The sequence below is a fragment of the Egretta garzetta genome, unplaced genomic scaffold (genome assembly GCF_000687185.1).
Source record: "Egretta garzetta isolate BGI_Z169 unplaced genomic scaffold, ASM68718v1 scaffold41, whole genome shotgun sequence".
In the NCBI taxonomy this organism is placed as follows: Eukaryota; Metazoa; Chordata; class Aves; order Pelecaniformes; family Ardeidae; genus Egretta; species Egretta garzetta.
This window is the reverse complement of record NW_009258755.1, coordinates 2,238,794-2,254,304: the sequence shown is the minus strand read 5'-3', so window position 1 is coordinate 2,254,304 and position 15,511 is coordinate 2,238,794. Positions and strand designations below refer to the sequence as shown.

Genomic DNA, 15,511 nt, shown 5'->3' with positions numbered 1-15,511 from the left:
CAGGAGAAGCCCTGGGGGTGACAGAAGGAGCTGCGTGCCCTGGCTTGTGTGAGCAGGCATCTACCCTGGGCTCATGGATTCCAGCGATGGAGGAAGGTGGTTTATTATTGTGACAGCAGCAGAACCATGATGCTCCAGCTGACCAGGGTGACCGCAGACCATGCTGCCCGCCCATGTCTGTGCGCACCAAGGTGCAGGTGGTGCCGGGGTTTAGCTGGTACGTGCTGTGGGGAGGAGAAACCTGCTTGCAGATCATAGAATCGTAGAATCGTTTAGGTTGGAAAAGACCTTTAAGATCATCAAGTCCAACCATTAATCTAACACTGCCAAGTTCACCACTAAACCATGTCCATAAGCACCCTGTCTACCCATCTTTTAAATACCTCCAGGGATGGGGGCTTGACCACTTCCCTGGGCAGCCTGGTCCAATGCTTGACAACTGTTTTGGTGAAAAAAATGTTTCATGGTTGCACAGGGGATCTCAGTTTTGCTGAGTTCTTGCCGCATAAATTGTTTGAATGTGGCTGTTCTAATTAAATTTCACATGGAGGACATCAGGACTACCCTTGCGTATTCGTACTTAGATATTATAGGAAAAAGGGGTCATTCTGTTAGAGTCTGCAGGTAATGCCATATAGATTTATGGCACAAGCTTGACAAAGAATGTCTCTCTTATTATCCAAACGATGTAGGCTACATTACTGAAGACAGGATGTAAAACTATTTCAGAGCTGTAGTAAAGATGTTTAGTGTTTTTTATGTATTTCTACACATTCTCTCAGTGGTTTTAGGGAAACTGAACTGCTACCATATAGGTACCAGATAGCAGTTAAGCAAAGCAACGCAAGTGAAACTAGGAAATACCCGCTTGCCCAAAACACAGGGAGAGGAAACTTCTCCTTTCACCTCCCTACAGACTTCACTGGAGTTTTAGGTCAGAGCACACAAGCAGCAGTGGGACTCACCTTTTCCCCTCTTCCTAAAGTAAATGCAATGGGATTAAAGGAGGGAAGGGCCAGAACATTGCCAGTATCTCACTGCGCACAGAGGGCTTAGTGGGATTCAGTCCCCTGGCTAAATAAGGAGTCTAAAGGAGCTATAATAAGGCTGGATTGCAAAATGGATTGCAATATTTTTTATTTCCTCCCTGAGACCTGCAGTCAAGATCACTTAGAATATTTAGGAAGCTAATCTGTCCATTACGATTACTGAGAGCAGCCTGAAATCTGATTTCTTCCCTTTTTAATAGCAGTCCATCCTGAAAGCATAGTGCCTGTCCTGAGTAGATAGGAATCTTCACTCATGTCCCCAGTTGTGCAGGTAAGTGGCATCCTTGTTGTGTCACGCAGGCAAGCCGGACAAGAGCAGCCAGAAACAGGGAGCTCCGGTGGGTGCGGGAATCCCTCCCCATCCTGCTGTGAGCAGGGCCAGCGACTGGGCTTGCCGGGGTAAGGCTGATGCTGGGGGGCGAGGAGGAGGATGGACCCGACCCTCCGGGCTTCAGGGAGCTGGGGTTTCAGGGCCAGGATTTACGGCACGCAGCACTGAGCTGCAGGAAGCAATGCGTAGCCTTCCCGACTCATTAACGCACCCAACGCTGGCACTTCACAGAGCACAGCTGTGATACACTTTTATTGCGCTATGGTATGCATGCTATTTCGAAACTGTCCCATTATTTGAACTAGGATAAAACTGTCTTGATAATCTGAGATCTCTGGAGATTAGGACATACTTTTTTCCTGCCGGTACATACAGACGTATCTTCTTTGCACCCTTACTCAGCTGGGTGATGTCTCCAGGCGTAACTGCAGCATATTCAGAAATATCCTCCCACTGACTTGCCCAGTGGAAAGTTCGTTTGTGAAATCCTGGTTTGGGAAATAGTCAAATGACTGGGGCTTTTGTAATTAGATTCGTAATATTGAAACCTAATATAGCTTTCTCAGACAGCTATTTTGCACGTCATTCAGCTTTAATCAGTGATAATGTATGTGTCAAGCTTCTTTCACTCAACTAGAAAAAGTGGCTAAAACACAGTCTGCTTTTTCAGATAGCAGAGAATCAAAGCATGGGCATCAAGTGGTCTTAGTGGTGTAGATTGTGGGTTATAACGTAAAGCTTATTCAGAGCGTAGCGTTCAAGTACAGTTAGATTTTCATTTTGAGCAACTCACTAGTCCCCTTGAACAAGAAGTAGTGAGGTAATAGCAATGTTGCCAGTTCATAAAATGTTACGACGAGTTTGACAGGATTTGGTGATAGAGCATTCAGCTGATGCCATCCTTCCATTACTGAAAAAAGTCCTTAATTTTTACTAAAAAAAAAAAAAAGTTTGTAGTCCTTGTTCTTCCAGAGAAGGGCCTGAACTTGTGACCCAGAGGTACCTAAAAATCTCTGCTTGTGTGTGTGTGTGTGTGCATGGGAAACTGTAATTTCTAAGCCTGTCTCATGATAGCTGAATGTGGGGGTTTTTTCGTCAGTAATACTATCTGTCTCACAAGGGAGAGGAGAAGCCAACTCTATTTATAGTTCAGATTCACTGTCAGATGCTATCTTTCACAACAGCTTTATAAATGGTGCAGGACAGATTCTCAACTGGCAGGAGCGAGCAGAAAAAGAGAAGTCATGCCAATTCACGTTAGTCGAGAGAGCTAGCTAAAGCGTCATGAGGGTCAGACAGCACTTCAGAAACACTCAGCAGCACTTCGCTGAACCACCGTGACATGCGTCTGTAAGTACAAGCATTACTGTAGATGGCATTTTATCCTGTATCCTGCCTCCAGGGAAGGAAAACAGTCCCTACACACCGCCCCTGCTGTCAAATCCTGTGCCCCACGAGTAACCGGGGCTGGCGGAGCCCAGCAGAGATGGTGAAAAATGGTGGACGTGGAGAATGCACTTCATGACAGGTAGACTCAGGAGTTAGGCTTCTTATGCCGTAACATTTTATAAATCCATCCTAAAATTAACTTGTAATGGCCATCCTCTTATGCTCAGTGGAAAAATTAGGTGTACAAAACTAAAGTAATACCACGACAGGAGTAGCTTATCTTGGTTCTTAAACCCAATAGCTAAATAAGACTGTAACATCCTCAAAAGCACTTCAGTTACGTAGGAGTGTAATGGCAGTTTTACATATAGATAAATGCAGAAAGGGGTTCAGAGCCCCTGGGTGACCATCTCAGGTTTTGTTCTCCTCCCTCTAAACTACCACAAACAAGACTTGGAGCTCCAGCACAGAGGAGAGTTAGTTAAGGCAAGGACAAGAGCTGTGCAGGAGAGTAAGAGAACATCACTCATTGAAAATAGACTTGTGAAATGGGTCTTAGCCAAATGCGTGGAAGATTGGAGGCCTGCTTTCCTGATAGTCATGTCTTGAGTCAAATGAGATAGAACCAGTGCGAAATATTGTGAAAGCCGCATCCATCCCAGTCCAGCCAGCGTCCTTGTGGTTCATCTGCTTAGTCACTCAGCAGCAGGAGACATCTGTTAACCGCAGACGGTCTCCAAGCAAAGTCTCTTACCTAACAACACCTCTTTTTTTGATGTGTTGTTTCTCTCTTACTCTCCTGTCGGGACTGGTTGTCTTCTACTGGATGAACTCTTCCTCGTCCCAAGGATGGCTGATTGCACATGCTCGTGGTAATGTCTCGAAGCTGATGCATGCAGTACCAAGACCCTAGACTCGGTTCCTGAGTCAGAGGTGTTCATTGGGAGCTTTTGGCAGTTTTGTGGTGGGACAGGCCTAACAGCTTCTTCTAGAGCTGTTCTCTGTTGGCATGGGAAGCGTTGATACCACAAGCCCCCGGGACTGGACCTAATCAACAAATCCAGAAGCCGAAGGAGCCCCCTGAAGAGCCATGATGGTGGTAGATCAGAGCCACCACCTGCGCACCACTGCGGGGTTTGCTGGCCATTGGTAGTCACTTGTAGGTATCCAGGCTGGGAGATGCCATTGTCCCTAGGAGCTGAACGTTTAAGTCACATTTAATGCAATTTACAGGGAGAGGAGAAATGTCTTTCTGGTATAGATAACCAGTGGTGTGCAGGTACGCACAAATGAAAATGCAATTCATTATCTTTTTGCCTTTCCAAGCACGTATGGATCCAGTGCTCCTCTGCTTTCTTTTCCTACAGGGAAGGTATTGGAAGTGCTACCTCTGTGGGCGTCAGTGGCATCTCTTCTGATCTGTTGGGCAGCATTAGCCGCTCAGATCCTCTGGGGCCAAGCATAAGTCAGCAGAGTTTTGCCTTGCCTTCCGTTGCCACAAATAAGAAAATAACCTTTTCTTCGAGGATTAAGCTTAGTTGATTCGCAGAGGTGTAGCATTTGCAAATAATTAAAACTGGATTTTGGTACAAAAGAGCATAGTTTTCTGCTGTAGTTTTTGAAGCCTTTTCTGTCTTCCCATTTACATTAGGACTGACAAATATCCATCCATAATCTCTTCAGAACAGTCAGGAATCGGTGCCTGGGCTCGCTCCAAATGTACATGTTACAGGGAGGTTGTCCCCATGTCATACAGCACTATAAGAAGGGATCATCAGATTTCTCTTTATTCATCTGATCAGTGTTTTAGTTGCCTTTCTCCATCCTTCTGCACCCATCGGCTGAAGGTTCTTTTTCAATGCACAGTAAGGCATTTAACTGTGCGAGTAATTTAATCCACACCTGAAAACACTGGCAAAGAAGTTGCAGGCCGACTTCAAAATATTAGAAACGCTTTGATCGAGAATCTCTTCTTCCCTGAAGGTAAAATAATTCTTACATTTAGTCACTAAGGACTTTTCACGTACCATCCTTTCGCTCACTCAAAAACTCAACTAATCAAATGCATACTCAGGCGCAGTATCAGGCCAGAATTCTAAAGTGTTTTTTGCTAGTGGAAATCACTCTTTATCTAAAGTGTCTTTAGTTATTCATCGTACTACCCAGTGTCTTCAAACCCACTGGATTTCATTATGCATGTTAGCTCACTAATTTATTTCCAGCATCTTTCTCAAAATCCATAAGAATTATTCATTCCTTTTTACATCAAAGAGCATTTTTAAGTATTTCCATTTGCCTCGCAGCTTGAATGTTGTTGTGTGTGTTTACAAGGGAAAATTCCTTCCTAGTTAACTTTGCTCCAGGACCTCTTCTCAGGGTTTAGAGCTTGATTTCTCAAGGACCAGGAGAAAGACGGAGGCTCTCGTGTTGCTTAGATGCGCCGAGCTTTACAATGCTGAGGACCCTCGTCTCTCGGCAATTCGCACTCAGCCCCTAGCACCTTGTATCTGGTAAAGATGGGACTCAAGTAAATTATTAACTGTCGGTTACAGTGGCTTGCTTTGCACAGCATTTGACGTTAAAACTGGTCCTTACTCTGTGTGCTTTGGAGCGAGACCAGGAACTAAATTTAGCCGGTCCTGGTTGCGGGGCGAGCATAGCTGTCGGCCCTGCCTGCAGCGCTCGCCGGGACCCACTCTCCTTATCAGTTTACAAAGAGGGGAGCTTCCTGTGGGCTTTCAGACTTTTTGAATGACATTGGACAGGTTTGCTCTGCTCTTTTCGTGATTATTTAGACATAAGTGCAGCACTGCCTCGCTTCTTATGCTTTTTTGGCTGTGGATAAATGGTGCTCGGCAGGGCAAGCAGCTACTCAGTTTAGCAAAAGAGCCGCAGAAAAAAAAGGGATGTTGAAGTTCTCATCTGCTTTTTAGTATTTAGGCCTCTAAAGTAACTGGATACCAGCTTTCAAGTTTTTCTTCTATCTCTCACCTCTAGAAACTTGATGCTTTTTTAGAATAAACAGAGTCAGAAGCCTCACTCCAGGCACCGGAGACTCCAGCCACCAGCACTGGGTGACATGCATTAGGAGTGGGGACTTCAGTGTTGCTGACTTTCAGTGTTTTTCCAGATAGCAGCAGTAGGGTAGCAAAAAGGGCTGGTGCCAGCCATGTGTCACCGAGAAGTCCTCTCTGATCCAGCCCAACTAGCTCTACGATGCGTTTGAAGAGGACTAAGTCACCTTCCCACTGCATTCTGATCGTATCTCCAAACACCAGAGGTTGTCAGACTAGATAATGTTTGTATCTTCTCGACTGAGATGGTAATTTTGTTCATTAATTTACCTCTTTGACAAAAAGAGCTGATTTAATACTTGAATTTTAAAGATGCAGAGCTCCTGAATTGGTAAATTTTGAGATAATTTCAGCACACTACTGAAAATAACTGGGTTTTGTCCCAGAACAGACATAACGAAGTATTACCAACTCTGACATTGCAGGAAACGGTTTGTAAAAAAGAATTCCTTTCAGCATTCGCTGCAGTCAGCGATAAAGATAAAGAGTGTGATAAAGAGTCCCCTGCTGCAGCTTTTCCAAGCGAGAAAGGGTGCTGCCTGTAGGGTCCAGTCAGAGCAGTGCTGCACGCGCAAGGAGGAAAAATCACACAGAAAATAAGAGACTTCTTTCAAGGCAATTATCTGCATTTTTGTAACTCAGGCGATGTTTCTCTGTTTCTCCAGCAATGCAATTGGTCCCCTCGTCGCGCTCTGGCTTATCTACGAGCAAGGTGGTGTAATGCAAGAAGCGTCGACTCCCGTCTGGCTGCTGTTTTATGGAGGTGTTGGGATCTGCGTGGGTCTCTGGGTCTGGGGTAGAAGAGTTATCCAGACCATGGGTAAAGACCTCACTCCAATCACACCCTCAAGGTAGGTGCACCGCTGTCATTGGGGTTGTGTGTGAACTTTGTGCGTGAGCCATTCTGAGAAATCACTGTTCCAGTATTTGATTTATAATGCAGTTTGCTGGACTTGCTGTGCTTTGATGTTAATGATAACCTGGCTGCGACTTCTCCATCTTTCTAAAAAATGAAAGAAAAAAAGGAAGAAAAGGAGAGAAAGAAAGGATGAGAAAGAGAAAGAAAGAGAGAAAGGAAAACCCGATAACCCTGTAAACTAATACTGAATGCGTTTGAGGCGTAGAGGTCTACGTGAACAGTCTTCTGCTGATGACCTAATTAACGGGGCAGAAGGTGCGTTTGGAAATGGCAAGATTATAGTGGCTTTCCCAGTGTGCTTCAGACTGTTAAAACCATATGTATTTATTGCAGTAATTGTCGTCCTTAAGGCATACTCGACCTCTGCTGGTGCTTAACCAAATTACTAATTAGGCATGATTCACCGCAGCGTAGAGTAGTAAAAGTTCCCCATGCTGTAAGCCGTGCAGCCAGGTTACTACAGATGACTAGCCTCTGCCGTTCCTATTATTCAGCCCTTCCTTGTTCTCTTAATTTATTCCTATGACAAAAATCAGTCGGAGATAAAACAGTCGAAAGAAGAAACGGGTAAGACTTTGGCACGCTGCACAGTATCAGTCCGAGCTGATGCAAAGAGTGATTGTGAAGTGTTTTCTTATGCTTCCTGCAGTGGATTCACTATTGAGTTGGCTTCGGCGTTCACAGTTGTGGTAGCTTCCAATGTTGGACTTCCTGTCAGTACTACACACTGCAAGGTATGCCTTTGCCCAGCGACTGCAGTCAAGGCAGCCTGGACTATTCATCTTAAAATTGTGCCACTCGAGCCAGCGGATAATGGCACGGCGAGGGGAAAGCAGCCGCTCACGGAGGAGGGTTAGGTGGAGGTGCATCAGTTGTGCCAGCGACATTGGAAAACATTCAGGCTTCCAAAAAAATGCTTTGGAGTTGTCACAGTAAAGTCATTGCAATTGGGCACAGCATGAACTCCACAGCTGTGGTTAAAGACAAACAGCACTTACAAAAACGTGACCTCAATTTTAAAGCAAACGATTACAGGAAGAACCTGGTTTCCTCCGATGGTGCCATTTGAACCTGGTCAGGTAGCATTTCTCCCTTGTTCAGAGGCTGCGCACCATTCATCATTTATACTTCACTTTCTTGATAAGTGCATGGCATGGGATTTCCTGCATATAACTCTTTTACTACAGGTTTTCCATCTGTCTTTTTTTTTTTTTATTTCTTCACAGTGGATTTTGCATTGAAGTAATGTGTGCGCTAACGGTACTTGTAGCCTCAAATGTGGGTATTCCAATAAGCTCCACCCATTGCAAGGTATTGGAGTTTGCAGTGATCGCATCAGTACATCACATCACTAGGATGCACCATAACAAAATACGAGTGATACTGATTGTTGCAGATTGCCTTCACTATGCGATGCACCGTGCCGGCAGCCATCGCAAAATAACGAGGACAGCTTTTAAAGCCGGTACGACTAAGCAAAGTCAGTGCTATAAGTAATTGCACAAAAGTCTGGAACGTCTTTCACCCTTACGTGGTTGTATTGAACTAATATAGAAAAAATATGTAGACCCCGTAGTTTGTGTGGTCCCAGTTCCATGTATTTTAGAGCCACCTGTATGAAAAACACTGCTCCATAATTAAGCTAATATTTTAATGTCTCTCTTCTTTTAAACCAACTTGTTCTCACTTTTGTGCATTATAAGACAGAATCTGGCCCTTGTAATTAGTTCTTTGAACAAGGTTGTTGGCTTTTTTTTTTTTTTTTAAAAAAAAAGACCAGTTTGAAGTACAGATATAGGCTGGGTAATGAGCAGAATTTAATTGTGTCACATGATATGCTGTGTGAGAAGACATTTATATTGCTTGTAGGCAACAGGGAGCATGTGGACATTTACACTGCTGGAAGAGTGTAGTGGGAATTTGGAATTTTGTTTCCCAGGAAATTCCTGCGTCAGATATCCCATCCTTCTTTCCATTGCTTCCCCATGGGCTCCCAAGCTCTTGGACATGCAGAGCTGCCTGTATCGCTCACCCCCTGGCAGGGCGTGGGGAAGCCCCTCTGACATCAGAGACCCTAGAGCAGCAAAGCCCCTCTGCTTCAGGACGTACCACCAAGCCCTGCAAGAGCCAGATCCTGCAGGATTTGCTACTGCACCCTGAAGACCTTGGAGCTCTTCCAGCTCTGCCCGGGGCTGGGGCAGGCAGGTTTTTGGGACTAACTGCTCCATGGCATGGCAGGCAGGCTGGCAAGAAGCCGGGCATCCTTGCCTGTGACATTGACCTGGTTTCCAGTGAAAGAGTCAATGAAAGCCACACATCCTGCACAACGCCCCAAGTTGGTTCAATTGGCCTTTTTCTCGTGAAAACCATTTCTTCAGAAAGCCTTCCTCTATTGCAAAATCATTTCTTTCTTGTGCTGTAGAGCTCTTTGAGAAGCAGCCAAGACTGAGCTTCTCTGAAAGGCTGTTCAGATTTCCTGGCGTTGGTCGAACTCTGGTTCCTCTGAACCAAGGAGAGAGGGGAAAAATAATAACGTGATCCACTTCTAAAAATGTTAGCCTGAAACTACCTCCCCTTAAGCTGACTGGTGTATCAAATGCGTGATGAGGAATTTGCCAGGGAGAATAATACTGCTTTGATGATCCCAGTTGCATGCTTGAAGCACTTCTAGCCAACTGTCGTAAAAGAGAAAATACACTTTGGTGCAGACAAATGGACTGAATTTAAAAAGAATATGTCTTGGAAGCCATAAGCTAATGAGAGAGCAGCATTAGGAGGTATTCATTGACTCAACACAGTTAAAAGCTTGGCCTTTTCTAACTGGAGAGCAAAATAATTCTTTTTTAAAACTACTTCCATAAAAGCAGTTAATGTGGTTAGCGTGTGTCTGCTCCCTGCAGTTTGCTGTATCTCATTAGATGGATCATTCTTAATGGGAAGATCCACTCCACAATGGGATTAGACTGTTCCAGGATGTCACATTATTATAACTGGCTCTGTGTTTCAGCCAAATGAGATCCTGAGTTGAAAGATCCGAAGTGATCAACACAAGATAAAGCAAACACTTGTAACAGATGTATTCCTTGTTTTCTCCGAGGGCCTGGTGAAGGAATAAAAGAACTATTATATATCATTTACTCCATTGGAAAATGCCTCTCTGAAAGCGCTGTCAGCCATTGAGACAGAAACACCTTCTTAAAAATCAGCAGAAAAATTATTTTGCCCTAGAAATCAAAAAGAAAACAGGTTCAAGGCGAGCCTAGTCCTAAGCCTCTGGCTTCAGGGAGTGGGAATTATTCTTTTCCCCAACATTTGCTCCACAGCAAAACAGCATTTGCTAAAGCAGGAGCCCTACTGAAGGGGTGTCAGTCAACTGAACGTGCAGCAACTGGATAAACTGATGGCAAAGAAGGAGCAGCGTGGAACACCTTAGGTGGAGGGAGACCTTTTCGAGGTGAAACAATAGATTATAATGAAAAATGGAGACCAAGTATGAAGGAAAGCTCTGAGCAGCAGTTTTCAGGTCTTGGAGCAGATGTGGTGGCAAACTGGAGATCGGTAGCAGGAAGAAAAACACTAGCTTCTGAGAAAGATTTGTCAAGCCCTCTCAGATCAGGAGTTGCATTTGGTCCTAAATGAGAGGCTTTGGTCTACGTGAGGTAGCCACTGCCCAATATGCCTGTCCTAAATCTACAGCCCAGCAGCTTTTCCACGCTTGGTGCCTGCTGAGAGCCCGAACTGCACCTTCGTCCTTGCCACGAATCAAAGGGGAGAGGACAGTCCCTCTGAAAGCCTCCAAGTCAAGAGGGCCTGAGGGAGAGACCTAACCTTTTGAGCCTCCAAAGGAATTTGTGAGTCTGAACATGGTAGCCACATTGCTCTGCCTGTACACGTTCAACCTCCCTTGGGACTTAGCCCTGAAAAGCCGGGGTGGTGTGAATGCATACCTTGCCTTTCTGCTGCCCAGGTAGGCAAATGATCATCCTGAATCTTACACACAGTGCCTGCTACTTATTCTAAGATATGAGGTGTAGAAATAAACAGGCATTTCTCAGCTGTGACAGATTGAGTGTGTTCACATACGGATAAAGGCAGAGCACAGGAGTTAAATGTGTTCACATACGGATAAAGGCAGAGCGCAGAAGATAAATGCTTTTTCTGTGCAGAAGCGACTTTGCTGAGGTAACGCTGTCAGCTCCATTTTGCTGTTAGGATTTTGGGGGTTTGAAGCATACTCTCTGCGTTGCTATGATGGAATGATCACATTCGTTGTGTTTTTATGATATGCCATTGCACAGGAACAAAAGAGCCAAAAGCATTTCTGTAATGCTTTAAGCAGAGCATACTGAAGGCAAACTGCACTGGTTTCAAACCAATCTCAAAGTAGATGTCATCTGAAATTCTGCAGATGGTGTAGTGTCCCTACACCCAAGTTTTAGCTACTTTCCTAACCTCTAGTCCATCAAAATCACTATTAATAAACTAAACTTTAATCATGTTTAAAACAGATTACCAATGCCATCATTGCTGATACCTTTTAAATTTCAGGAAGGACTTGGAGATTATTGTACGTAGACTGCAGGCTCGCTCAATAAGCAATGCTTCTTGTTGCAAGCATGACAGACGGGTGCTAAGGATGTGCAAAATGTAAAGCAGAGCCTAACAGCTGAGCTGCTGAAAAACCAAATGCTGTTTCCTCGGGTTAACGCTTTGATATTGTCGGAAGTGTGGGGCTCCTCTTAGCTGGGCACTTCCTAAATACACTTAGACCTCCTAAATACAGAATAACATATTGTGCACTCAAGGGGTATTCAGATTAAATACTACCTAACAGATTTCCTTATCAGATCAAGTTTTAGACCAAGGCCTTTTCAGTCCTAGACTGTCAAGTTCAGTTTTCCCTTGTTCTGTCACGGGCACTTTTGAGTCTTTATTTCCCTAGAGTTACAGGGTCTTCCACAAATAACTCTCTACTCCAAAAAGAAATGTTAAGCGGTAGTTAGAAGTTAAATAGGTCTTAAGAAAAGATGCGGATTTGATATCCCTGTCCTCTCTCTCCCTGCTTCCCTGTCCTCCCAGCATTTATCACTTTCCTAGCTCTGCACATGCGGAGCAGCCCATCTTCTAATCTATAGGCAGGGACTGATACTCCCATTAAGAAAACAAGCAGGGAAGAGGAGGCAGGGATGGCATTTCAGGGAGCACAAGCCCAACTGCGTCTTGGAGTTGCCTTTCCCTCAAAACAAGATATTCCTTCCACGTTTCTTGCTGCTTTACCATGTGCTTTGAATAGACTTGCAGTGATTTACACGTTTTTGTTAACAGCACAGAGGGCCACTTCCAGGGCAGAAAGAAAATGCAGCGTTTCTGAAGTTTTTGCATCATTTTTCACGGGAAATGTTTTTTCTCAGTCCAGTTCTTTCTTAAAAAATAATATGCTGGGTTTATACCCGGGCTTATTAACTGAAAATACATTTGAAGGAAGAAAAGCTTGTAGCTTTGCCCATGCCACGGTGTGTTTTGTCTTCAAAAACACTGACCTGCCCAGCTGCCCTGGTAGCAGTGCCTTCGAAGGACATTGTGGTGATTTATCCATTCCCCACCTGCAGCCAGGCCTCTTGATGTCCGTGTGGTTTGCATGCCCCATAGCATCAGGCTGATGTCTTTGTCTGCAGGGAGGATTTTAGCTTGGCTGGCTGGTCCAGAAGGGCTGGTTTTCCCTGGAGGGCTTGGACTGCTGAGTTTGATGTAGGGCAGCTGTACTGGGTCTAACCTTGCGTTGTCTGCCCCCTGCCAAGTTACCTTTGCTGTTACGGGGTGGGGGTGGGGGCTCAGCTGCTGACGCTGCCGTTGTTTTCCTGTTTATAGCCCACAGTATTGGAATATATAGGTGCTGTTTGGAGTCAGCTCCATATGCCAGGCTAAAATATGCAGATGTTCAGCAGCTGCGGGGTGAACAGGCAGGACATCCCAAACCAGCAAGAGAACAGGCAGGTGCTAGCTATCCCAGTCTGCCCCATGCCACACTCTCTGGCAGAGCCTTAAAAACAACTTTCCTGGTGTTTTCATGACTTAGACTGCAATCTGGCCAGACTTGGTGGACGCTTGCCCTCTTCCCTACAGACTGAGTCAGGTGCTGGGTGGGTGGAGGGCTGCCTCGGCTGCACTCACAGCTGATTTGGGAGCTAGTAGAGCAGAGAAAACCCCAGAAACGCATTTATTCTCCTTTGGCTGACCCCCAAACCCATGAAAAACAGGAGATCATTGAAAAATAAAGGTTAAAGCACCCTGGAATTGTCGCCCTCCTGCCACCCCACCAGAACAGAGCCATCGTCACCATCAGGGGCTCCTTTATCTCAGAGCATCGCTTGGTATCAGCTGACTGGCATTGGTGTGGCCGTGGGCATGTTATGGGCGCTCAGACCCACCCCTCATATCCTGTCTCCCTCTCTCTTCCCCGCGCTCCCAAGGTCGGCTCCGTGGTGGCCGTCGGCTGGATCCGCTCCAAGAAGGCCGTTGACTGGCGCCTTTTCCGCAACATCTTCCTGGCGTGGTTCGTGACTGTGCCGGTGGCCGGCTTGTTCAGCGCCGGGGTGATGGCGCTGCTGATGTACGGGATCCTGCCTTACGTCTGAAGAGCCTCCTCCACTGGGAAAAGGTGGAACGGCCAAGCTACCACCGAGGGGAGAAGCGTTCCCATGAAAGAACCAGTCGGAGAGGATCCATCTTCCATATCTAACTTCTTATCTACTGTACATAACAATGTGTCATATTGGTGACATGGTGATGTGGTGCCATTTCTTATATATTAAAGAAATATATATGCATATAGTAGGTAACAATACCTAAGTTATATTATCAGTGGGGTGAAAATAATTGCCTAGAATTTAATATTTAGTAAAATTTGTACATAGTGTATCATTTTGGTGGCAATTTTTTAATCTTTTGAAGAAGAGTATGGATTAGGAAATGTTTCTTGTCCATTTGATATTAAGAAGAAGCGAGGTACAGGACTGCGTAACACATGAATTTTTTTAAAGCTATTAAGATACTGGAACAAAATAAAATGTGCAGAAGTGCTTTTCATAAAATAACTTTGTTCATATCATATTGATCTTTGTGTATCATAGCGTGACGGTTATGGCTGTGTAAATACTTACAAACAGTAACTTTTAAATGGTGCATTTCCCTTATATATTTTGGATAAGAAAGTTTAGGAAGTACCAAAGAAGCAGGGGAATAGCTTGCCAATATTATGTTGTTGTCTACGCGTGTGGGCATGTGTTGTGTTTCCCCACCTCTAATTCAACATTGTTTTCACCAAGCTCCCGCCGTCGAGGCTGGGATAGTACTGTTCATGTCTTAATGTAACTTTAAAGAAAAAAAAAAAGCACACAAAAAAGTTAGCTCTCGTTACTTAGTAGGCAGACCACAGTTCTCCACGTTAGCTGATAGTAGACCAACTTCATTTTGTGGGTTGAATTTGAAGTATCTCACTGCTCACCTTCTACCTTCCCCCGTCCAGTCTCGGCTCCCGGCGGCCCTGCTATCAGTTCCAGTGGGAGAGCAGACCGTCAGTCTCCCCTTTTTCTGTCCATCCAGCCACAGCCACTCACTCTCAGGTACAGGAGCGGGACCGCGGGGTGCACAGCACCCCCACGTACAGAAGCGAAGGGCAGCAGTGGGTAGGAAAGAGGCTTAGCCCTGGTTTTGTGGTTGAAGGTATGGGCGCCCGTGGGAGTGCTGACCCATGCAGGGGCTGGCGTGAGGAGCACGGCCAGGACGCGAGCAGATGCTGGCTCCCCCCTGGGGGGTCCCATCCCATGTCCCAGCCCGCCAGCCTCCTGCTGTGCTGCTGACTGCGGGGAGGGGACGGGAACCAGCATTTGGGATGAGATTTTTCTCACGGCAGCTCAGGGGGAAATGGCTAGCTACATCCCCTGCATGGCTTTGGAAAGCACATTTGGGTGAAGGTTACTGTTTCGTGGGTGGGAGGCAAAGGGCAAGGGGTGCCTGGAGGAGGTTGGGAATCTATTACTGTTTAAATGCTGCTAAAATTTTGATAAAATGTTCTTGGTACTCCATTGTGACTTTTCCATTGGTCATTCATACTAAATTTATAATAAAAAGATAAACAGCCCCTATCACTGTTTGCCTCTTGGGTTTTTCGAGTGTTACTCAGCTATGCCAGGCATAACGGGAAGGCTCCACAGGCAGATAAAACCTACTCCTGGGCATCCGACGCCTTTTGTTCTTTGTCCGCCAGGGTCAGCGAGGATGAAACTGCACTCTGTGCGGCGCTGACAAAACATCCCTTTTCTTCCTGCCATCCCGGTGGCCCCAGCACCCAGCCCTGGCTCTGCCCGGGGCTTGGCTTATGGGCCTCTCCCCAGCACCGTTCGGGAGCTCAAGGGCCGCTTTGGATGCCTTCACTTGTCACTCGCTGGTTCCGACTGCCTCCCTAACCCTAACTTGCCTTTTTGGGGCTCCATAAGCATCCCCGGTGCTGTGGCACTGTGGCGCTCGGTTTCCAACCCCTCTGATAAATACAGCGTAAATAGCGCTGGCAATCGGGTGGGACTGATGAGCAGCGGCTGCCTGGGCAGAGCAGCCAGTAAACGCACAAAGGCAATTTGGGACTTGTGGAAAAGGGTGGAAGGGCTCGCACTATCTTAGTGCTTGCATAAACGCCTGCCAGGTGGCCCAGCAGCTTGCCACCTTGTTTTATCTACAGACACAAACCAGACTT

The 15,511-nt window shown here is 45.8% G+C and overlaps 1 protein-coding gene across 4 annotated transcripts in view; it reads left to right on the top strand.

Annotated features, from left to right (window-relative positions):
- Positions 1–14,893, top strand: part of SLC20A2 (solute carrier family 20 member 2) — a 33,967-nt gene extending 19,074 nt beyond the window's left edge. Inside the window, exons 8-10 of one of the 4 annotated variants that reach the window (XR_004841233.1) lie at positions 6,509–6,694; positions 7,412–8,073; positions 13,233–13,296. Coding sequence is in view for 3 of the 4 variants with exons in the window: in XM_009649199.2 (XP_009647494.1) it covers positions 6,509–6,694; positions 7,412–7,496; positions 13,233–13,397 (436 nt within the window). In the remaining variant the exon portion in view is untranslated. Of the gene's footprint in view, positions 1–6,508; positions 6,695–6,786; positions 8,074–13,232 lie in introns of those variants that run through there. The other 3 variants (XM_009649199.2, XM_035888941.1, XM_035888942.1) reach the window with 3 other exon arrangements.
- The last annotated feature ends 618 nt before the right edge of the window (positions 14,894–15,511 follow it).